This window comes from Oncorhynchus nerka, linkage group LG21, assembly GCF_034236695.1.
Source record: "Oncorhynchus nerka isolate Pitt River linkage group LG21, Oner_Uvic_2.0, whole genome shotgun sequence".
Classification (NCBI taxonomy): domain Eukaryota; kingdom Metazoa; phylum Chordata; class Actinopteri; order Salmoniformes; family Salmonidae; genus Oncorhynchus; species Oncorhynchus nerka.
The window spans coordinates 7991272-8015622 of NC_088416.1; the positions used below are offsets into that span (position 1 = coordinate 7991272).

The 24351-nt window shown below is 45.1% G+C and overlaps 3 protein-coding genes across 3 annotated transcripts; 2 read left to right on the forward strand and 1 right to left on the reverse strand.

Annotated features, from left to right (window-relative positions):
- Positions 1-213: 213 nt before the first annotated feature.
- Positions 214-1802, reverse strand: LOC115103550 (gamma-crystallin M2-like). The gene is made up of 3 exons (XM_029624387.2): positions 1714-1802; positions 1256-1498; positions 214-1116 (listed from the first exon to the last, which is right to left on the reverse strand). Exons 1-3 carry the CDS (start codon positions 1741-1743, stop codon positions 817-819), a joined length of 573 nt encoding a protein of 190 aa, XP_029480247.1. The 5' UTR covers positions 1744-1802; the 3' UTR covers positions 214-816.
- A 1547-nt stretch (positions 1803-3349) lies between these two features.
- Positions 3350-15574, forward strand: LOC115103551 (secernin-2-like). Its single transcript, XM_029624389.2, is given in 10 exon segments — positions 3350-3417; positions 4349-4517; positions 5060-5241; positions 6439-6638; positions 7261-7403; positions 7405-7477; positions 7791-7956; positions 8423-8603; positions 8873-9032; positions 9146-15574. Coding segments are annotated over 8 exon segments (1269 nt in total). The 5' UTR covers positions 3350-3417; position 4349; the 3' UTR covers positions 9029-9032; positions 9146-15574.
- An 857-nt stretch (positions 15575-16431) lies between these two features.
- Positions 16432-23366, forward strand: LOC115103778 (U1 small nuclear ribonucleoprotein 70 kDa-like). Its single transcript, XM_029624705.2, has 4 exons — positions 16432-16689; positions 19373-22336; positions 22505-22579; positions 22803-23366. The coding sequence occupies exons 1-2, from the start codon at positions 16624-16626 to the stop codon at positions 21287-21289; spliced, it is 1983 nt and encodes a 660-aa protein (XP_029480565.2). The 5' UTR covers positions 16432-16623; the 3' UTR covers positions 21290-22336; positions 22505-22579; positions 22803-23366.
- The last annotated feature ends 985 nt before the right edge of the window (positions 23367-24351 follow it).

Here is a 24351-nt window from a genome sequence, read left to right on the forward strand (position 1 = left end):
CCATACAAAGCTGGGCATAGCTGAGCACTGACATGGCCAAGTGTTCAACGACAACTGGAATCACAAGCCAAAAACCTAAAGGTTAAAAGTGTTTGTGTTCATACTTCACAAGTTTCCTTTTGTATGTGTGGACGACACCCTATTAGGCTTAGACAACAAAGGGAAATACTTTAGCTATTGATCAAAAGCGTGAAGAGACTTGTAGACTTGGAATGGACTCAACCCCTTTATTGGAGCCAAACATATTAGTAACAGAGGGTAATAACAATGTCCTAAACTTCATTTTGACAGCAATTTCAGAAATGCTGTTTGGCTGGATTATATCGTTTCCTTTTGTATTGCCAAGTTACTTCCATGGAGTATCATTGTCAAAACAAATAAACTCCCAGACAGGATCAGTGTCCTGAGGCTGACAGTCTAGTCCAGCTACAAGACCCCCAACTGTGATGTAACATTGAGAGTTTTAGCACTGAAACAATTTGCATAGAAGGCCTAGTGCATGTTTTGCACGACAATGAGTGACAAGATACATACATATGTCATATCTCAATTTGATCACTCTGTTGTCGCTGCGAATCTTCCTGCGCTAGGTGAAAATACCCTCAAATAAAATATGGCATTATGTACTGTCGCATCATATGAAACATTTGATCTCAAGTCCAAAATACTCCAAATGTTCATTCATAGCTTCACTGTCCAAATACATATGTAAGGGACTGTATATGACAAGGGATGCAGGTGTGTGAACAACAAATCAGCAGGCACATTTTTTTGTCACACTTAAAAAGGGAACATTTTAATAGGTTTGTGAATGATTTAGTACCAGGAATCCATGATGCGCCTCATGCTCATGAACCTCATACCACTCATGCCGCCCATGGCTCCCATTCCCATGCCCATGCTGAAGTTGCTGTACTCTCCAGGCCTCATGTACATCATCCTGCCTCTGAAGTGGGGCTGCTCGTACATCAGCCAGTGGCCTTCCATCACGTTGCAGGACTGGCATTTGGACATGCGGTAATGATCCGTGATGTTGTCACAGTCGTTCATCATCTCGTGCATCTGACCTCCGAAGTTCTCCCTCTCGTAGATCCTCATCCTGTAGTTTCCTCTGTGCTGTCAGGAGAAAAGTACAGGGTTCATAGATGAGATCATTATTTAGAACATTGTTGAATATGAGAGTGTGGCCAGTAAAATATGTTTTACCTTCAATGACAAGATGTGACTATTTTAAGCAGAGATATTTTCGACCTACCATGGCGATCATGCGGCAGGACTTGATGCAGTCACTCATTCCAAAGTGCTGCATGTAGTCGGGGTACTCGCCCCTCCTCATGAAGTACTGGTTTCCCATGTAGTTGTTGTGGTTGTACAGCATCCAACAGCCACTCTCGACCCTGCAGGAGTGACACCTGCTCAGGTAGGAGCTCATGTCACTGCAGTCACTGCTGCACTCATAGGAACGACCCTGGAAGTTCCTGTCCTCGTAGAAGACGATCTGAAAATATAATGGAATCATTTCTATGAATTAAACAATTGTATGAAAGAAACATTTTAGAGACATGTGGGATAGGCTACTATTCAGTCACAATGGCAACCAGGATATTGGGATGAGTCAAACATTCATGTTTTAGTTTGGGGTGCTAGAGCCCTTTTCTATACCAATCTAGAAAAATGTTGGTATGTAATTTTCAAAACTTTCCCAGTGCTTACCTTGCCCCTGTTCATGTTGGTGGTGGACATGTTTGCTCACTGTGCTGCTGGTTGCTGCTCCTGAACTGACTTCCTACCTGGTTTAACCCTTTCTTTTATACCTGACCAAACCCAAAGAATCGCTAGCTCCATTGTTCAAATCCCTGACCCAGCATCATGCTATAGAGGCCTATTGAGGCCACTGAGGTTACGTCCACATTTCCAGAAAGGCTGCTTTTCAATTGGTCGTTTCTCTTACAAAGTAATATAAAGCCTTTTGAGAGTTTACTCTCAAATGTGAAAGTTCTTCGTACATAAGTTTAAAATCTTACTTGAAGGATAACTTTTATTAACTAAAAAATGACATTTCCTGAAGTAAATGTGTGTGCTTGAAAGTCTTGAAGTATTTGTGGTTGTGAAATAGTAGTATAGTGGTAGTGGTAGCAACAGCTGTGGTAATAGTAGAAGTAGTATTGGTAGTAATAGGGTTTTCATAGGCTATGGGTTAGTTATAGTTACCTATTTTGGGGTGGTTTGTTGGTTTGGAGTTATTATAGTTGGTTATAGTGGGCTAGTATAGTAATATAGAGTGAGTACCATAGCATCATAAGCCATATTATGTGTTTTTAAGCTCTCTAAGGTCTTCAGTTTGAACATTCTGAATGTTTTGTGGCAGTGATTTCAGTTTAGAATGTTGAAACCTGCATTCTGCCTTTAAAATGGGATATAAAAAGCTTTTATAGTTTATGAAGTATGAATGGTAGCAACAAACTGTGTTATAGCAATCTAAGTTGATTCAGTCTGCACATGTCAACTTTGGGTTGGTGTTTGTAGCTGGAACAGTTCAAGAGCAGTGGCAAATCCACATTTTGCCTTTAAATCTATGGAAATGTATTCAAATTTGAAAATGTTTTGTTCAAAATGTATACATGGTATCAAAAAGCTGTATACAAGCACACCATTCCAAACCGGTCTGCACGTTTTAAAGATTGAATGGAGTTTTTAGCTTTTAACGGTTCTGGAGGAGTAGTGGCTCCATTTTTGTTTTACCTGTCCTCTCCATTTAAACCTATGGACATTAAAATGCATCGGGATATATGCAAAGGTATTTGTAGTGTGAAAGGTAAGCCATAAGTAGTATCACAAATGATTGTTCATACAACCTGAAGACAGCAAGCCTGCACGTTTTAAAGTTGATTTGGTGTTGGTTGCTTTTAGTTTTGGCTACAGGTGGCAGTAGAAGGAGAGTAATAAAGTATGTCGGATTTTCGAAGTTGTTCTTGCTTTCAGCAGGCACATCGAATGATTTGACATGTTAGCACAAACCGATCTGGGACCAGGCTATTAGTGCGCTGAGAATAAAAACATACGGGTTATTAATCATTACAGTGTAGTCTACATGCCATGGGTGGGATGGATATGCTCTTTTTGAGCAATTAAATGATCTATTTGATAATAGAATATAGAGGACCCAAATCTAAGAAGTTGTGATGATGTATTCTTGAATCATGCTGACATGTTTCCATTTTGTGCGCTTGTTACAGCAACATTTGTTGGTTAATTGTTGAATAGGGCTATGCACTTGTTTTTCAGTTATGTACTTGCAGCAAGTAATCAACGAGACTAGACCTTTAAATACAACCTTTGGAAACGATCACGTGGTACAGTAGCTCAACTACAATCTGCCTTCTGGTAGCTACCACGTCTGGTTTTGCGATTAAAAAGGTAACATTTTTCCTGTAGGAAATTGCAACATATCAGTAGCTACAGTAACCCTGTTGCTCAACAGGTTATAATGACAGCCAACCCTTGGATTGAAGTGAAATGAGAGTCGTTTATTTGTGCATTTTAAGCGTGATATCTCCTGAAACCGGGAAGGGACAGCAAGGGCACATCGCCAACGATACCGTTTATATAGATAGGCCCTATCTTAAATAAACATTTGACTAAAGCACATTTTAGGCTATCACGTCTCCATAAGACTTCGATCACATTGCTTAAAATGTTTCCCGCATTGTATAATAGAACAGCGTTACTAAATAGCCATGTTGATAAGAAGAAGGAGACGGCAAGGACCATTCGGATTTGTGAAGATTACCGAGAAGTGCAGTGCACAAGACTTCCCCCTTATCGCTCTGTTTGAGAAGGGATGGACAATGCACTAGTTGACAGGAAGAACATATCATACCTGATTCTTCCCTAAAGATACTGTATAGGGGATGAATGCCTTATGTCACGTGTGCCCATTCTATAGGCTTCTTAGGCTAAAGACAATAGTCATAGTGTGAAATGAAATAGGAAATGGGAAAACTGTAAAAAACATGACTAACTGATAGTGACAGTGATACACAGTATGTGTATATTTTTGAGTTTGCTTAAACAAGGCAGTTAACCCACTGTTCCTAGGCCGTCATTGAAAATAGCAATTTGTTCTTAATTAACTGACTTGCCTAGTTAAATAAAGGTAAAAAAAAATAAAAAGACATACAATTTTATTGACCAACGTAACTATGAGTGTTCCTGATTTTACCAATGGATGATTAAGGCTATGATTTTTTATCCTGACCCGGAAAAACTTCTGACCTCTGATATGATAGCAGTTTATTTCCTGGTAATATATTTGTTATGGTGCTTGTTTGTCCTCTTGTTCATTCAGGATGGCAGAGCCCGAGCCACCCCTCTCGTGTGACTGCTTTGTGTCCTTGCCCCCTGGCTCACAAGATGATCACGTGATCTTTGGGAAGAACTCTGACCGTCCTAGAGATGAGGTCCAGGAGGTTCTTTACTACCCAGCAACCAGTCACCCATCCGGGACCATGCTGGAGGTAAGCTAGGCCTAGCTTCACTTCTCCCCATAGATTGACCCTGTTGCAAATTATAATCCTGCTGCCATCTTGGATCGGGGCTCTCTTGAAAAAAAGAGATTTGATCTCAATGAGATTAAACCTGGATGAAGCATGGGTCTGCCCTCTGAACATTGTATGTAGGCCTGTAGCCAGAGTGTAGGCATTTATGTTAAAAATGGTCACAACAGGTGTTTTGCTCTGTGACCAACATCACTAATTGGATTAGAGTTGTTGTCACTGGTGAGCAGTCAGTCTGGGCAATATAACAGAGAAGGGTTATCAAACCTCTGAAATACCCCTCCTTGCTATACACAATCAACATGTTCTAATTTACTATTCACAAAGTTTAAAGTTTGAATGATAGACTATCATTTATATGTATTTCCACGCCTTTATGTTACCAACGGTTGATACGACAGGTTTGCGGTATTGGCTGAGTACGTGTTGGTATGGTTTGCCAGTAGAATTTATGTTACAATCACATAAAAAGAGAATTGAAGTCTCCATCTCTCCTCCTGCAGTGCACATACATTCAGATCCCTCAAGCAGAACACACCCATGCTGTGGTCCTCAGCCGGCCTCCCTGGCTGTGGGGGGCCGAGATGGGGGCCAACGACAAGGGGGTCTGCATCGGGAATGAGGCGGTGTGGACCCGCGAAGCTATCGATCCAGGGGAAGCCCTGCTAGGAATGGACCTGGTCCGGTAAGCCCGGCTGACCGTAGGCCAGCATACCAAACAGTGGTGTTGTTTTGGGGGCCAAGTGAATCCTAACTTCAGAATCACCTCCTGGTCTGAAAGATAGAGAGACGAGTTGAGCTGGCTGGCCGTTGGGTCAGGTTCCTGACCGAGCGGTCGGATTGAATGACTGGCCGGTCTACTTCAGACAACGATAGGGTAGCGCTGCCCTTTAAGAATCTATTTACTAACTTCAGAATCACATCACTCAAAGTTTGGTGTGAACAATCAATGCATTAATGTCATTGGTAAATTTGTTGAAAAGTAGATATCCTAACTGGAGATGTGCAAGTATTTCAGCCCGTAGTCAGAATAGCAATATAGGGCTAGGCAGTAGCAGATGTGCTAGTAGCAGATGTGCTAAATGTACTAGGTAGACTTCCTTCATCACAGGTTAATACTTACATGTGTGCGTAGGGACTAGTCGTGTAAACAAAGATAGGCCTACTGCCCAAACATTGCTATGGGAGTTTTGATTGAATCCGGCCCAAGTGTGTTTTCACTTATGTCATAAAGCTGCCTTTACATTGTCATAAGCATAACATTTTAAAGGATTTTTGTAACGCTCACGCACCATGGAGCGTATTGAAGTGTAATGCTGAACAAATCAATGTAACTGTTAGCAGTTGGCAATGGCAGCCGCAGGTTGGTCCTGTTGTACCACTGACAGTGATATAGCAGCAGCAGGACTTAACCTACTCCAGGGGTTGCTGCTCTGTGGCTGACCCTATGCTGCTCTGTGGCTGACCCTATGCTGCTCTGTGGCTGACCCTATGCAGACTCACAGTTGTGTGTATGTATTGTGTCCGGGGAATAGTATAAGACAGAATGTTCTATTTGATTCTATTTTACTCATGATCTATTCTCTTCTACCACTATTCTATTCCAGTGTTTCCCAACCCTGGTCCTCCAGTACCCCCAACAGTACACATTTTTATTGTAACCCTGGACAAGCACACCTGATTCAACTTGTCAGCTAATCATCAAGCCCTCAAGGAGCTGAATGAGGTGCGTTTGTCAAGAGCTACAACAAAAAATGTGTACTGTTGGGGGTACTCGAGGACCAGGGTTGGGAAACACTGTTCTATTCTACCGGTATTCTACTCTATTCTATTCTACTCTACTCTACTTTATTCTACTCTACTCTATTCTATTGCTTGACAGCTTGGGACTGGAGCGTGCGGACAGTGCCTGGGGGGCGGTGAGTGTGATCACTGGTCTGCTGGAGCAGCACGGCCAGGGGGGGCCATGCAGGGAGGACCCGGCTCCCTTCAGCTACCACAACTCCTTCCTCCTGGTGGACTGCAACGAGGCCTGGGTCCTGGAGACCGCCGGAAAGCTCTGGGTGGCACAGAAAGTCACAGGTGAGGAAACTGCCGTAACACCGTGGGAGCTGTAGTGTGAATGGATGTTTTCGGGGGGCTGGGGGTGGCACAGGAACTTACATGGTGTGGAAATTGCTCTAACATCACTGGAGCTGTAGTGTGGACAGATGTTTTGAAACAGGTTTGTTTCGGGGTAGTCTCTGTTATGAAGTAAAATCTCACGGAAATTGGTCAGCCGAGTGATTAATTTATTTGTTCATACAGTCCGTATTAGAAATTGAGAGTGGCAAATATGAAGTGTCCACCCTCGCATAAAGAAATCTCAGCCAAAGCCCCCCCGATCTGTGTGGGCACACGTGCGAACCAAAGCAGTTTAAGCACCGCCTTCGCACAATCCTGATACGTGCAACTAACCAGTGACGAAAACCCCAAAACCGGAAACCAATGCTGCTCCTTATCTCACACATCCCATTCAGTCTCTGCAGATTCTTCAGTCTACATGCAGAATCTGCCCACGGGAGACTCGTTTTGTGGTTTCACCCTTACGGTTATGGTTAGGATAGTGGGAGGGTAAGCTGATCCTAGAACTGTGCATCTCTGAGCAACTTCTACCAGCAGCATACAACTATGCACCCCCCCAACCTGTCTTTGCTTCCCACAGAGGGGGTGAAGAACATCTCCAATGCGCTGACCATCGGGACGGATATCTCGGCGGAGCACCCAGAGCTGAGGAGTGTGGCCCAGGCCCAGGGTTGGTGCAGCGGCGAGGGAGAGTTCTGCTTCAACGAGGTGTTCAAGTCTGAAACCCCCCCCCGCCAGGATGGAACTGGCCAAGAAGCATCACAGTGGGGGCACACAGCTCCTCCAACAGCATGATGGTGAGGGAGACCATTCTTTCTATTATATTCTAATCTAATTCAACACTTTCAACTCCTTATAACTGTAAAAACTCCCAAAATGATGTTAAAGCAGGCTCTGTTAACAACCCTATACATGGTTGGTTTGGTTGCCGTATTGCTTATACAGCTATTTTTAATAACGGCTTGGTATCCCCTCTTACCATAGAAAGTACGTTGAATGTAACTAGCTTATGTCATTTCCTGTCTCCTGCCATTTTCTCTCCGGTCGGCTTTCCCATTAAAATAGACGACTAATAACCTACTTAGACAATACCTTTTCTGGTTTCCCCAGGTTCTGTGACGGCCGAGGTGATGATGTCCATCCTGAGGGACAAGCCCAGTGGGATCTGCATGGACTCTGGGGGGTTCCGCACCACTGGCAGCATGGTGTCCATCCTGCCCCGCGACCCCAGCCTGCCCTGCATCCACTTCCTCACTGCCACCCCCGACCCCTCCAGGTGTGTCACCTCACCGGCCTGGTCCCAAAACAAATCACTCTGACCCCCAACCCCATTGTTGTCTGCCCCTTGTGTTTAATCTAAATGAGCTGGATAAGTGTGTGACAAATGTTTAGGAAAATCCACCTGGCTAACAAGAGAGCTATGTAGTAATGTTACTATTTTGCTGATACCTTTCCAGTTCTTTCAGATTTGCAAGAGGGACTCAACAAGGGTGTAGGAGAGGTGGCAAGGGATTGGTTTGGAACCAGGCCCAGGAACCCCTCAGGCTATCTGGAAGTGCTTCTTAAGATTCCGACTCAGATTCGCTCTTTGTCTTTTATCTCTCTATTGCTCTTTTTCATCTTCATCATTTCCCCCTTTGGCAAAACTGCGTCCTGATAGGAGTTTCTCTGTGTCTGTGTGTTTCATTTGGTCCTTACCACCTCCCCTCCTCCTCCTACCGGGCTGTCTTCCGTCCTGCCAGGTCTGTTTTCAAGCCTTTTATCTTCTCTGAGTCTGTGACCCCAGTGTCGAGGGTGATCTCCCCACAGTACGGCCCAGACGACCCGGTCAGGAAGCAGCCGCGCTTCCAGAGCCTAGTGGACCGCAGGCACGACCTGTACAAGGCCCATGAGGGGGCCCTGCAGACTATGGAGACCAACCCGGTACGTGTAGGAGGGGTTAGAATCAAATATGGGTAGAGTATGCCATGGCCTAATGTAATAGGCAACACTTTCATCGTGTTATATATATATTTTTTACATGAGTGCGGGTATGGACTGATGGATATTATGTGACGTACGTTACCGACTATGAACTTTCAGAATTTCCTATAAACGTCACAAATTGCTGTTTGTCAGGTCTTCTCCGCTTGTGCTTGTGTGTGGGGGCGTTAATGTGTGTATTTTTGCACGTGTGTGCTTCTGTCCCTCAGGACGCAGGGAATGCTCTGACTGAGACGTTGAGGATGTTGGAGGGCCAGTGTCTGACGGACATATCAGCCCTGCTCAGTGGAGAAACACCAGCAGAAGAGGAACTGGGGGACCTGTTCTTTGACTGTGTGGAAACGGAGCTGAAGTTCTACCAGTGAGGAGGTAAGAACCGTGTGTGTGTGTGTGTAGTAGTAGTAGTTGTGTATGTCTCTGTTTCAGAAGTACAGTAACCTTCTCATTACGCCAATGCTGCCTCCAGTTGCTCTCTGTTACAGCGCTCTCATGTGGAGATCGCTAGTGCTCGCAGATCGGCAGGAGATGGCCCTGGGACTGTTTCGTCCTGTGCTCCTGTTAGATTGGCTCCCTCCCGTCTCATGCACTAGAACCCTCTTGATGCCATTCCATCCATCATTGACACAGAATATAAATGTCTTAACGTTCCATGGGATTGGAGCATCATTGTCATTTGTATCACTTTAGGGAGCAACGCTCGCCCCACATTAGTGAGTATGTGATAGACCACTACAGGAGTGTACAGTTCCAGTCAAAAGTTTGGACACACCTACTCATTCAAGTGTTTTTCTTATTTGACTATTTTCTACATTGTAGAATAATAGTTAAGATGTCAAAACTATAAAAACACATATGGAGTCATGTAGTAACCAAAGTTTAAAGGTTTAAACCAATCAAAATATATTTGATATTTGATATTCTTCAAAGTAGCCATCCTTTTCCTTGATGACAACTTTGCACATTCTTGGCTTTCTCTCAACCAGTCTAACCTGGAATGCTTTTCCAACGGTCTTGAAGGAGTTTCCACATATGCTGAACACTTGTTGGCTGCTTTTCCTTCACTCTGCGGTCCAACTCATCCCAAACCATCTCAATTTGGTTGAGATCGGGGGATTGTGGAGGCCAGGTCATCTGATGCAGCACTCCATCACTCTCCTTCTTGGTCAAATAGCCCTTATACAGCCTGGAGGTGTGTTGGGTCATTGTCCTGTTGAAAAACAGAGTCCCGCTAAGCGCAAACCAGATGGGATGGCGTATCGTTGCAGAATACAGTGGTAGCCATGCTGGTTAAGTGTTCCTTGAATTGAATCACTTAGTGTCACCAGCAAAGCACCATCACACCTCCTCCTCCATGCTACACAGTGGGAACTACACATGCAGAGATCATCCGTTCACCCACTCTGCGTCTCACAAAGACACAGTGGTTTGAACCAAAAATCTCAAATTTGGACTCATCAGACCAAGGGACAGATTTCCACCGGTCTATTGTCCATTAATCATGTTTCTTGGCCCAAGCAAATCTCTTCTTCTTATTGGTGTCTTTTAGTAGTGTAGTAGGATGTCGCTTGGGGGTATCCGTACATATGTAGGACATGCGAGGGTTAGGTTAATAAACAGGCTGGAGCTAGAACCTCGTTGTCACGCGTCTTTATTTTAGATCATACTACATGGTGTCAGAAGTGGTTTTAAAATTCACATAAATGTGAAGAACGTACCAAGTAAATCATACATTCAGGCTGTTTCAAAGCAGGGAGGGCACAGTGTTGGAGATAAAACAGCGCATATCATTATTTTGCTAGCTAACGAGCAAGGACTAAGCTACTGCTAAGCAACAGGTTGCAAGAGGAATAAACTGGCGGGATTTCAGGGTTTGCGACACCCAAGTTCAACGGGCTCTGACGCAAACACGGACAGGCCAGTGGCTAGTGCTGACGGATTTCGCATTAGTCCCCCGGAGAATTTTGTTTGTATGGACATTCAAAACTGGCCGAAATGGATCGGATCAGGCGCTTTGAAAGGTACAGGGTAGCATCAGGCTTAAACGTGAAAAATGAGGCATTTCAAGTTAATACACTGATCTAATCTATGGGTGATGAAGCCGAGGATATATTATATGCTTCAACGTTGACCGAGGAAGAGAAACTTAACTACAGTGCTGTTAAAGACTGTTTTGAAACGCATTTTGTAGGGAGACGCAACATTATTTTTGAGAGAGCTAGGTTTAATATGCGCCAACAGTGGCAGGGTGAAACCACCGACAGTTTTATCACAGCTGTTCACAAACTAGCAGAACATTGTCAGTTTGGCGCGCTCAGGGAAGAGCTGATCCGAGATCGGATTGTAGTCGGGATAAGAAATATCTCACTTTCTGAAAAGTTACAGTTGGATTCCCAGCTTACCTTGTCCAAAGCTGTAAACCAGGTTAGGCAGAGTGAGACAGTAAAAAGACAGCAGACGATGATGCGCGAGAGCAGCTCCTTGCAGAACGAAGAGAGTGAGGAAATACATGCATTTTCATACAGAGCTAAAACAATCACAGACGGCACCAGTAGCTAGTTCAAATGTTTGTCGACAATGTGGGAAATCCCCTTTCCACAGATGGAAAGATTGCCCAGCAAAGGATGCAGAATGCAGGAAATGTCACAGGAGAGGACACTTTTCAGCTGTCTGTCGATTTAAAGCAAATGCATGAGGTCTCAGAGGAGGTACAGCAGGACAGCATCTTTCTGGGAGAAGTAAAGGGAAACAATGAGGCTTGTATTCAGACATTACACTCAATGGGGAGGTTGTGTCATTTAAACTAGACACTGGGGCAGCAGTGACAGCTATCCCAACTAGGCTGAATAGCTATAGCAGGGATGGCCCTTTGCTCTCTACAAACAAACAACTGTATGGGCCCAGTAATAACATTTTACCAGTGGTAGGGTACTTGGTGATCAAACTGGAGAGTAAAGACAAAAGTGCCATGGGGCTGCCAGCAATTGAAGCATTGCAACTCATTGAGAGAGTGAGCAAACTGGAGGACCCAGGTGAGGTTTTCAAAAAGAAATTCCCAAAAGTGTTTTCTGGTCTAGGAAGGATAGAAGGTGACTACAAAATCCGCCTGAAAGAGGATGCTGTCCCCTATGCCCTTACCACCCCCCGCCGGGTGCCTATCCCTTTATTGGCCAGAGTAAAGGAAGAGTTGGGGAGGATGGAAGAAATTGGGGCGGTGTCTAAAATAGAGTCCCACAGACTGGTGTGCAGGGATGGTGGTCCCAAAAGCCAATGGGGAAATAAGGATCTGTGTGGACATGACTAAATTGAATGAGGCACTCTGCAGAGAGAGACACATCTTACCATCAGTGGAGCAGTCCCTGGCTCACAAGTCTTCACAAAGCTGGATGCCCGCTCAGGTTTCTGGCAGATACCGCTGTCATCAGAGAGTAGGGCGCTCACAACGTTTATAACACAGTTTGGCCGTTACTGTTTTAATGTTTTGCCGTTTGGAATCGCTTCCGGTCCTGAGCATTTCCAAAGACGCACGTCCCCGCTGTTGGAGGGGCTGAGTGGCGTCATAGTCCACGCGGACGATGTGCTCGTGTGCGGATGGGACAGAGCAGAACATGATGTAAGGCTCACAGCAGTTCTGACCCGACTCCAGGAGACTGGCCTGACACTCAATGAAAAATGCACTTTTGCACAATTAGAGGTCTTGTTCTTGGGACACAAAATCAGTGCAGCTGGAATAGAGCCGGACCCAGAGAAGATCAGCGCCATCACAGATATGCCCAGACCCCAGAATGTGGCTGAAGTCAGGACCTTCTTAGGCGTGGCCACATATGTGGGTAAGTTCCTCCCACAGTTCTCAGATACAACCAAACCTCTGAGAGACTTACTAGCCAAAGAGAATGACTGGTCATGGGGTCACATGCAACAGGTAGCGTTTGACAAAATCAAAGGAGATCTGGCCTCACAGAGAGTGCTGGCCCAGTACCGTCCCCACGCTAAGACAAAAGTATCAGCAGATGCATCATCCTTTGGGCTAGGAGCGGTCCTCACACAGATGCAGGACAACATGGAGTGGCGTCCAATAGCATACATCTCCCGAAGCTTATCCGACACAGAGCAAGGATATGCTCAAGTGGAGAAGGAGGCGTTGGCGATCACATGGGCATGTGAAAGGCTCAGCCAATACCTTATTGGCCTGCAGTTTACAGCAGAGACTGATCACAAACCCCTGTTGGCTCTGTTAGGGACAAAAGAACTGGACGACTTGCCTCCCAGAGTTCTGCGCTTCCGCCTCAGATTACTGAGGTTCACCTACAAGATGGTGTATGTGCCAGACAAGGCACTGATCACAGCAGATGCACTCTCCAGGGCCCCAATTAAATGTCCATTATCAGAGGAGGAGCAATGTCTAGAGGGTGAGGTACAGGTGTCCATTAATGCAATAAGGGACAGTCTACCTGCATCTCAGACCAAACTGCAGCAGATTGCAGAGGAGCAACAACAAGACCACATCTGCCAACATATAGTGCAAAAAGGGATGGCCCAGGCAGGAGGAACTGCCTCAGCTGCTGAAGCCCTATTGGGTGCACCAAAGTGACTTCCACTGTAATGGAGACCTTCTCATGAAAGGACAACGGATAGTTATCCCAGAGACTCTACAACCAGAAATGCTAGACAGAGTGCATGATGGACACATGGGGATAACCAAATGCAGACTGAGGGCTCAACAGTCAGTGTGGTGGCTTGGTCTGAGTACTCAGATTGCCAAGCTAGTGGCCCAGAGTGAGGTCTGTACAAAATGTCAACCTTGTCATCCGGAGCCAATGATGGCAACGGAGCTGCCAAAACGGCCATGGCAAAAGGTAGGGGCGGATATGTTCGATTGGAAAAATGACACTTATCTGCTAGTGGTAGATTACTACTCAAGATACATTGGAATAGCAAAGACACCCATAACCACATCAGCTGGTGTTATCAATGGATTAAAGTCCATTTTTTCCAGGCAAGGTCAATCGAGGTCCTGGTTACAGATAATGCTCCCCAGTTCTCTGCGAGTTCTTTTTCTGCTTTTGCCGCAGAATATGACTTCATACATGTGACCAGTAGCCCCTACCATGCACAGAGTAATGGTGAGGCAGAGAGAGCTGTGAAAACAGTCAAGGGACTGCTGAAAAAGAACAAGGATCCATAAAGGGCTCTGTTAGCTTACAGAGTTACACCACTGCATCATGGGCCGTCGCCTGCCGAGCTCCTGATGGGCAGGAGGCTGCGTTCCCCATTGCCTGTCTCGCCGGCTCAGCTTAAACCCCAATGGCCTAACAGAAAGGCCTTCGCTGAGAGGGACAAACGTCTGAAACAAACGCAAACTGGAGACTTTAATCGGAGACACCGTGCTAAGGAGAGGCCAGAGCTGGCAGAAGGTCAACGTGTGTGGATTACAAACTCAAAGACACCAGCAATAGTGCTGAGGAAAGCGGATGCCCCACGCTCCTATGTGGTGGACACAGGCTCAGAAGAGGTACGAAGGAACAAAACACACCTCAGAGCTCTTCCAGATCTACCAGCCACACAGACCAAGGCCACAGAAAATGCACAAAAAGAGGGTGAAGGAGAGAGAATGCTCACAGAGCCACAAGCGCACCCAAAAAGGGATGTGAAGCCACCAGAGTGGCTGAAATACTATGTTACGTGAAGAGAAAACATACTGCTGGGGAACATACCAAGCAAAAAGAGACTGTACCTAAGTTCATGTTCATACTGTGTGATTTAATGCTTTCATACTGTTTCAGGGTGGGAAGTAGCATGTTAGAGAATAATACTGGTTTCCAAATTGCATTTCAGTTATGCTTCAGTGGTTATGCATGTTGAGTTCTTGTTCATGGGAGAGGGGAAGATGTAGTAGGCTGTCCCTTGGGGGTATCCGTACCTATGTAGGACATGCAAGGGTTAGGTTAATAAACAGGCTGGAGCTAGAACCTCGTTGTCGTGCGTCTTTATTTTAGATCATATTTTATTTTAGATCGTTTCTTTGCAGCAATTTGACCATGGAGGCCTGATTCACACAGTCTCCTCTGAACAGGTGATGTTGAGATCTTGAGTGTCTTACTTGAACTCTCTGATGCGTTAATTTGGGCTGAAATCTGAGGTGCAATTAACTCTAATGAACTTGTCCTCTGTACCAGAGGTAACTGTGGGTCTTCCTATTCTGTGGTGGTCCTCATGAGAGCCAGTTTCATCACAGCGCTTGATGGTTTTTGCGACTGCACTTGAAGAAACTTTCAAAGTTCTTGAAATGTTCCGGGTGGACTGACCAGTAATGATGGACTGTCATTTTCTCTTTGATTATTTGAGCTGTTCTTGCCATAATATGGACTTGGTCTTCCTCAGGGCTATCTTCTGTATACCACCCCTACCTTGAAACAACACAACCGATTGGCTGTAATGCATTAAGAAGGAAACCAATTCCATAAATTCACTTTTAACAAGGCACACCTGTTAATTGAAATGCATTCCAGGTGACTACCCCATGAAGCTGGTTGAGAGAATGCCAAGAGTGTGCAAAGCTGTCATCAAGGCAAAGTGTAGCTACTTTGAAGAATCTCAAATATAAAATATCTTTTGATTTGTTTAATACATTTTTGGTTACTACATGATTCCATATGTGTTATTTCATAGTTTGGATGTCTTCACTATTATCCTACAATGTGTAAAACAGTGAAAATAAAGAAAACCCCTTGAATGAGTAGGTGTGTCCAAACTTTTGGCTGGCACTGTATGTATGTGACTTTGCAGATCTGTTTCACATTAAACACCTACTGTAAGTACGCCATTTGTCAAATGTGCTATTCATTGTTACAAGTGAATGGGGGTTAGTTGACTGACTGCCCCCATGTGAATTAACTAATAAAATATTAGCTGTCTGCTGATGTGTCCTGTATTTATTAACACTGTAGTTTAAAACGAACACTGCAGTATTCAATTCAGTATGTACTGACGTATTTAGTCAAGTTAAGTAAAGAATTCAACAAATGTAGTTTTGTTAAAGTTGGGGAAATTCTAATACCGTCCTGTTGGTGGCAGTGTTGCACTTCCAATCCTATAAAATATCCCAGCTAACAACTTTAGAAGTAACCTAACCAAAGATTGTCTATTATATTGACAAGATTTTTGAGTGACCAATCCAACAGTGGAAATGACATGTCCCTCAAAGATTGAAGCCAGGTTGGAGGAGGCGAGGTCAGGTGGGACCATTCAGCCAATGAGAGGGCAGATGCGTTTAAACAACAGCCATAGAGATTGAAAGAAGACTCATCTTTGTATCGGTGCTATTATTGTATCAGTTAATTTTCTTTTTCATTGTCTGATTTCTTCCAACTCATAGGAATACCCACCCAGTTGACTACTTTAAAATAGTGGAAGCCTTCAATTTCAATGTCCACGATGTGTTCTCTATCTCCATAGCCCAACTCCAATATAAAGTCGTTATTTTTTTAAATTGCCGAAATGCCACGTGCATACACTTATATCAGTGCATTCGTATCAACCTAGCCATTACGAAACTTATATTCGATTAAATAAGCCTGATGTAACAAATTAGCAATTACATTTTTTGTTGACCAAATTCGATACGCTCTCATTGACCTCAATACAAAAAGGCCTCATTTCCTGGGCTTATTTTAATTGCTAGATTTTGTGGCGGAGTAAAACCTCACGCTTTGCCTCTTGCTCTCTGACCTTACATTCGTTTATCAGTGGAAACGGAATTAGGTTGAAAATACTGTTTCCGTGAAAACCGGAAACATCCGCTTTCTCCCAACCCCGCTGGAGACGTATGACTGGAAAAGCTAACTAGCTGTAAAACCATAGTTTATAAACCTTTTTATTTCTACACTATAATACTACAATCTGGTTTTCAAGTCAAAGAGCTCAGTCGTAGGGCGATCAAATATCTGAACCCTCAAAATCCAGAATGAGACGACACACAACATATAATGACGAAGACATGCGCGATGCTACCAGGAGGAAGGGAGAGAAGGTAAATAATCATTTGTCCGTTCTTGCACATGCATTTCCAGAAGTATTGGCAATGTGACTATTTACATTTGGTGATTTAATTTATTTGCCGGTACCTTCCTGACTGGCATGTTTATGTTTAAATAGCCAGCCTGCTCTGAAAAAGACATTAGCTAATGTTAGCTAATCTGACGTAAGCTAGCTAACGTTAGTTGCTAGGAAACTCTGATCTGCTTTTAAAATATGTGGACTGGATTTCTTTTATATCATGTTTTTACAAGTGTAATTCAATGTAACGTGTATGACGACCAACTAAATTGTCTGACCTACCATATGCATGCACATCCACATCCAAGCATTCCTTACCAATTCTCTCAATTACCAAACTTCAGGTTTTATTTTGACGATGCATATATTATACATTTTGCAAGTTAGGAAAATAGTGTGGATTGCCAAGTGGATTCTTCTCTTCCATGCGCTGGCAGTCGAAATACAGAACAGAGAACTGAGTGTAGGATTAAGTTTCCTCCATGTATTTCTGACACACAAAACTCACGCACAGCTAACCCTCTCACTTACTATATACTACATCTAATACTACAAACCAGTTTAGTATTTTATTAGGCAGCAGCTACTCTTCCTGGGGGAACACCCAAAACATCACATCTTGCAAAACATTGTGCATCATACAAATCCACATTCCCACCACTACATCACAAATGTACATTGCTCCACTACTACATTACATTTTGGGAGAGATTTCCACGTAATCATGGCTCTATATAGTACTGTGCGTTTCCTAGCCTCTGTTCTAGATCTGGGGACTGAAGAGAACCCTGGTAGCATACTAGCATGTCTTATGGGATATGCCTTGGTGTCTGAGCTGTGTGTTAATTTATTGAACAGATTTGGTACTTTCAGTTTGGTACTTTCAATACCTCTATACCCCCCCCCCTAAAATAAACTATGGCTGTCCATGGTGCTGAAAGTGTGATAAATGTTTATTGGTAGTTATTTTCTCATGTTAAGTCTAACATTTCACGAACCTATACATGACGCAATGCTGCCATTTGTAGACTACTGACAATAATGTAATTACTTGTTCAATAATTAAAATTGGAAATTCAGATTGTAAATTCATGTTTTTATGCAACCGCATACTAATCAACTACCAATGGATTTAAAAAATAATATACAACTGTCCTGTATAGGCTACCTGAACCTGCCTGTCATGAGCCGTCCTCCTGCTCTCTCCTAGTTTAGATAGAACGTTGTTGTGAGAAAAACCAGTCTATTAATGCCAAATAAGCCAGTCCACCCACAAAACACTAGTTTTACTAGGGATTCTTTCATTATTCAGTGTACTATCTATAGCTATGTACTGTATTTAGCTGCTTTTTATAAAAGTAGCAGGTAGCCTAGTGGTTAGAGCGTTGGACTAGTAACCGTTTGCTTGATCGAATCCCCGAGCCGACAAGGTAAACATCTGTTCCTAGGCCGTCATTGTAAGTAAGAATTTGTTCTTAACTGACTCGCCTAATTAAATAAAGGATACATTTAAAGAATTGCCTAACAAGTTTTTTTCCCGAGTGGCACAGAGGTCTAAGACACTGCATCTCAGTGCTAGAGGTGTCACTACAGACCCTGGTTTGATCTCGGGCTGTATCACAACCGGCAGTGATCGGGAGTCCCATAGGGTGTCGCACAATTGGCCCAGCGTTGTCCGGGTTAGGGGAGGGTTTGGTCGGGGTAGGCCGTCATTGTAAATAAGAATTTGTTTTTAACTGACTTGCCTAGTTAAATAAATAAAAAACAGAGGGGAAAAGTACTTGGCTTGAGGGTAAAATCAGCCACTATTTATTTATTGTTGAACTCAGCGGGTTTTGTCTGGCTAATAGCCTACACAAATGGGCTGCAATATTCAAGGTAAATTAAATCTAACTTTAGAGTCTCCTGAAGTCCTCCATTTTTTTTTGTGCAAATCTTTTCACCGCGGCCTGGAGATCCAGTTTGCGGACCGACTTTTCTATACGGAGTATTGCCAACCCAGACAGTCTTTCCTGACATGTTTCATTTTAGGCCTATGTCCATTGCGCTGCACAAAATGTAAACGTATTCTTGAATAATGCATGCCAAGATATACCTGAGATATACCTCATAAGGAACTAACTTCGACGCATTAGGTTCTCGGTCTGATATGAGCTATTGAACCCCTGAGTAAGCGCCACTCATTGCACTGGCGCCGTCGTAGCCTTAACCACGGCATTTGTTCACCGATATCCCCTCAATCAGTGATTTATTTTTGTCTAAGGCCCGAGGCACTTTTTCATTCACATTCCCGAAGCCCAATAAACTAAAACTTAGCTTACCTATGGAAATTAAAAGCGTTAATATTAATTACCTTTTTGAGGGTTACTGTCAAAATTCTTGATTAAATTAAAGAAAATAGACAGACTACTTTGAGCCAGGAGAGACTGACTTACATGTTTTGGATGTTAGCCCTCTGTGTACATTTAAGGGCCAGACATGCTACTTTGTTCTAGGCAAAGTACAGTTGGCCCATGTCCTTCTTTGCAGAACGTGACCATATAACTGGTACGAATCGAGTATGAATCATGTCAACCTTCATCCATTTTTAAGCTATAAAGCAAGCAGCTGTCTTAGTGGATGGTTATCCATTGATATTTTCTCATGTCTCCTGTTAGGTCCCTGAGGATAAACAACACGAATCCACCATTTACTCATTCAGGACACAGGAGCAGGACACAGCAGGCACAGGCTTCCAGCGCTTCCTCAATGTCCTCAACAAAGGGGTGGACATCAACAAGCTCTCAAAGATTGTCAACAATGTGAATGAGTTACCCCCTATACAGGAGGCCCATCCCAAGACTGCCTACAGGAGTGAGTATAAGGAGGCCCCAGCTCAGAACTCCCAGGATTGCTTGGGGTCCCACAGTAGAGCTCTGCCACAAGACCAGAGTCACTCTCACATTCGTGAAGAAAGGAGGCTGGATCTCCCACATGGCCAGCTCCAGAGCCTGCTGGAGTCCATCGGGCTAGACCTGGGGGTGGAGGAGTTGGGCCGACTGACAGACCGGACCAAGGAGAGGCTGTACGGGATGAAGAGAGACCAGGAGAGGAGCCCGTTGAAGTCAGACAGGCACTCTAGTACTAGAGACTGGGACAGAGAACGAGACGAGGACACAGAGAGGGACGGATCTAAGAGAAATGGAGAAAGAGAACGGGACAGAGACTGGGCCAGTTCTGAGAGAGACCGAGAGAGAGACGGGGAAAAATCTGAGAGAGACCGGGACAGACACTCTAATACCAGGGACAAGCGCTCTGGTCCCAGGGACAGGCACTCTAGTACCAGGGACAGGCGCTCTGGTCCCAGGGACAAGCACTCTAGTACCAGGGACAGACGCTCTGGTTCCAGGGACAGGCACTCAGGTACCAGGGACAGCAACAGGGACAGGCGCTCTAGTACCAGGGACAGCCAGAGAGATAGGCACTCTGATACCAGGGACAGTGAGAGAGACAGGCACTCTGATACCAGGGACAGTGAGAGAGACAGGCACTCTGGTACCAGGGACAGCAACAGGGACAGGCGCTCTAGTACCAGGGACAGCGAGATAGATAGGCACTCTGATACCAGGGACAGTGAGAGAGACAGGCACTCTGGTACCAGGGACAGGCGCTCTAGTACCAGGGAGAGAGACGAGGACAGGCGCTCTAGTACCAGGGACAGAGACGAGGACAGGCGCTCTAGTACCAGGGACAGAGACGAGGACAGGCGCTCTAGTCCCAGGGACAGTGAGAGAGACAGGCACTCTGGTACCAGGGACAGGCGCTCTAGTACCAGGGAGAGAGACGAGGACAGGCGCTCTAGTACCAGGGACAGAGACGAGGACAGGCGCTCTAGTACCGGGGACAGGCGCTCTAGTACCAGGGACAGGCGCTCTAGTACCAGGGACAGGCGCTCTAGTACCAGGGACAGAGACAGGGACGGTCGCTCTAGTACCAGGGACAGGAACAGGCGCTCTAGTACCAGGGACAGGGACAGGCGCTCTAGTAACAGGGACCGAGACCGGGACAGGCGCTCTAGTAACAGGGACAGAGACCGGGACAGGCGCTCTAGTAACAGGGACAGGCGATGTAGTACCAGGGACTGGGACAGAGATGGTGACTGGGAAAAAGAAAGTGACATGGATTGGTATAGGGACAAGTCCAAGGAAAGCTCTTCTGAGCTCAACACACACAAGGACCCTAAATATCCTTTTTCTCATCCTCCTAATGCATCTATGATGGCAACCTTCTCCACCACCCAGTTCTCTCTGTATACCAGCAGCCCCTACGCCAATGCCTTCCCTCCAGGTTGGGGTTATCCCCCTGGCACCATGCCCCCTGGCACCATGCCCCCTGTTACCATGCCCCCTGGCACCATGCCTCCTGGCCTTATGCCCCCTGGTAGCATCCCCCCTGGTACCATGCCCCCTGGCCTTATGCCTCCTGGTACCATGCCCCCTGGCCTTATGCCCCCTGGTACCATGCCCCCAGGCCTTATGCCCCCAGGCCTTATGCCCCCTGGTCTTATGCCCCCTGGTACCATGCCCCTGGCCTGATGCCCCCTGGTCTTATGCCTCCTGGTACCAGGCCCCCTGGCCTTATGCCCCCTGGTCTTATGCCTCCTGGTACCAGGCCCCCTGGCCTTATGCCCCCTGGCTTTATGCCCCTGGTATTAGGCCCCCTGGTATTATGCCCCCTGGCTTTATGCCCCCTGGTTTTATGCCCCCTGCTACCATGCCTCCTTCCCATACCCCCCTGGGTATCCACCCTACCCCAGCGCCCCACCACATTACTCTAATAGCACAGCAGCCTTAAGCCAGACATACGCATACACCCAGGCTGCTAGCAACCTCCAGCTCTCATCTACTCAGCCTGCCAGTAACCACCAGTTAACATCTATCCCACTCCCATACAACCAGCCCACTGGCAACCTGCTCCAGCTCATGAACCTCCAACTCCCAAACAGCAAGCCCGCTAGCACCCGCCAGCTTACATACATCCAGCCAGCTAACAACCCCCAGGGCAAATCTACCCAGCCTGGTGGGACCCGCCAGCTTACATACTTCCAGCCCACTAGCAACCCCCAGGTCACATCTACCAAGCACGCTAGCACCCGCCAGCTTACATACATCCAGACTGCTAGCAACCCCCAGGTCACACCTACCCAGCCCGATAGTGAACTCAAGTTCACAAGCACGGCTGTACTGACGCCAGCACTGAAAGTGTTGACCCCAGGCCCCATCTCCTTGAGCAAGGCCCAACAACTGAAGGAGCCATCACCCCCCCGCTGTCTGCATTACGTTAAGACGGTGGTGCCCAAGGGCAGCAACCGCCGCATGAGACGGTCAAGAGTCACGAGAAACAGGCAAGCGCTTGAAGAAAGGTATAATAAATACAAGAAAGAGGTTCTGAGAAAGAGGAGAATATATCGAGATCTCCAAGGGAAGAGAGATGGACTGATTGCAAGAGCTGCAGCGAAAGTGGCCGCTCAGTTGGCTGCAAAGTATCCCAGGGCCCTCTCTGAAGCGGAGGCAGAGAGCGATGTTGAAGGGGAGAAAAAAACTATGCCCGAAGAAGCGATTAAGGGGAAACTAAAGAAGAAGGTTTGTGTAATTACTTCTGGAAGTACAGTATTATCTTTGGTATGAAAGACCTTTGCTTACTTCTACGCTGTTCTCACTTTTGTCGTTATTGCTCGTCTTTTTTGCTAGCGATATTATTCACCATTCGGTCATATTTGTGTTGACATGCGAGTGTGTACCCTTTCTCAGCTTGAAGAGTTCAACCTGAAGATGAAGCGGAAATCGACGCAACAAACACCAACATAAACTCGAAGGCAGTTTGTTGTAAGTAAAAGCAGTAGAAATATTCATCTATTTCGCCAAAGAATGTGTATACTGGCGTGTTCACTCCATTTTGGAGAAATTTGGAAAATAGAGTTGTGTTTTAAGTGTCTTAAGTTAATGACCCTGGAATATTTGATTTGGGTCAGTTATGCAATGATTCTATGCAATGATTGTTTTTCTGTCGTAGCAAGTAATTTGTCTGAACTCTTCCTCTTTTCTGCAGATCTTCACTTGGCATCATGAGCTCATCTCCCACTAGAATAGAACCTGCTGCTGACCCATCTAGACCCTATGGACATCAGTTGGCTTACATTGTTACCTATCAACCATTTATAGAGTTGTAATGACACTAGCAAAGGATTTGTTATCTTTGAGCCACATCCTTTAAGGCTACATAGTGAAGATGTTTTTTTCAGATTGGGTTTATCTGTAGTAGCATGGGTACGGTCAGGTGCTTTTCTTGACAACGTGATCTGACTAGCAAAAATGATTGCCTATATAGGCTTTTCGCTTTAATTAGGTCCTGGATATTTTCCTAGGCTGGTCATTTGGTCAGGAAAAACTCTTAACCCATTTCTGTGGATCCTCTTTCACTGTGTATATATACAAAATAAAGAGTTATTTTATTTCTTTTTCTCAAAAAGTTACTTCAATATGGAAGTCATGCTGATGCTCTAACTGTCACACACCGTCCTGTTGGCGGCAGTATTATAATTTGAATCATAAGAAGGTGGGGGGAATCTACAAAAGCAGGTACAGCAGAAAAATAAAATACTTTTTGTCTTTGGCTAGCTAGATCGTTACTTTTGTGTTCGCTAATATATACATTTTTATGCAATTGTATTTGAAGTCGAGCACTCATGTCAGGCTTTGGTAGGGTACGTGGAACTTGTTTGACGCCTCATAATCCGAAATGACACGGCGAACATAATGTGACAGTACCCTCTTTCAGGCCTAAGACAAAGAGCGCGGGTGAGGTTGCAGACAGGAAGTAAACACTCGTTTTATAGTTACTCCTTGCACATTATTTTTTTAAGACTAAGGTCATGTGTTTGGTTATGATAAAAAACAAAACAATTATTGGGCTATATGCTTCTGTCACGCTCACAGCATATTCTGAAAATGACAGTTTGTAGCTAACGTTTGCTACCTAGCTTAGTAGCAGAGGTTCTGCATCAGATTCATGCAGCTCTAGTATTCTGAACATAGTTAGCATTTATGAGGCCAGCAATCACGTTCCTCACATATGCTAGGAACGGATTTCCTCAAGTTGTAATGAAAAGGTGCCAGTCTGTCCCAAAACACAAGTTTTATGGAGACTTGTGGGAGGTGTGCTTATAACGTCACCACCTGTATGCGCTTGCATTCAGACTGAGGAGAAGTCCGCAATGGTATTCCTGACCACGTCCTGAAGTGGTCAGCAAGATCTGAACACAATCAGCACAAAGCCACTTCTGTGCGTCTAGACCCCTATGAGATCTTCATATTCTGAGAGCCAGGGGCGCAACTTTAGTTTTAGAAGTGAAGGGGGACGCCAGTCTCAACGTCAACAGTGAAGAGGGGATTCTGGCCTTCTAGGCAGAGTTCCTCTGTCCAGTGTCTTTGTTCTTTTGCCCATCTTAATCTTTTATTTTTATTGGCCAGTCTGAGATATGGCTTTTTCTTTGCAACTCTGCCTAGAAGGCCAGCATGAGTCGCCTCTTCACTGTTGATGTTGAGACTGGTGTTTTGCGGGTACTATTTAATGAAGCTGCCAGTTGAGGACTTGTGAG

Coding starts and splice junctions, on each gene's coding strand:
- LOC115103550 (XM_029624387.2), bottom strand. CDS start 1,743: ATGTCCACCACCAACATGAACAGGGGCAAG. Junction 1,499..1,713: donor CCAACATGAACAGGGGCAAG/GTAAGCACTGGG, acceptor TTATATTTTCAG/ATCGTCTTCTACGAGGACAG. Junction 1,117..1,255: donor CCTGCCGCATGATCGCCATG/GTAGGTCGAAAA, acceptor TTCTCCTGACAG/CACAGAGGAAACTACAGGAT.
- LOC115103778 (XM_029624705.2), top strand. CDS start 16,624: ATGAGACGACACACAACATATAATGACGAAGACATGCGCGATGCTACC. Junction 16,690..19,372: donor CCAGGAGGAAGGGAGAGAAG/GTAAATAATCAT, acceptor GTCTCCTGTTAG/GTCCCTGAGGATAAACAACA.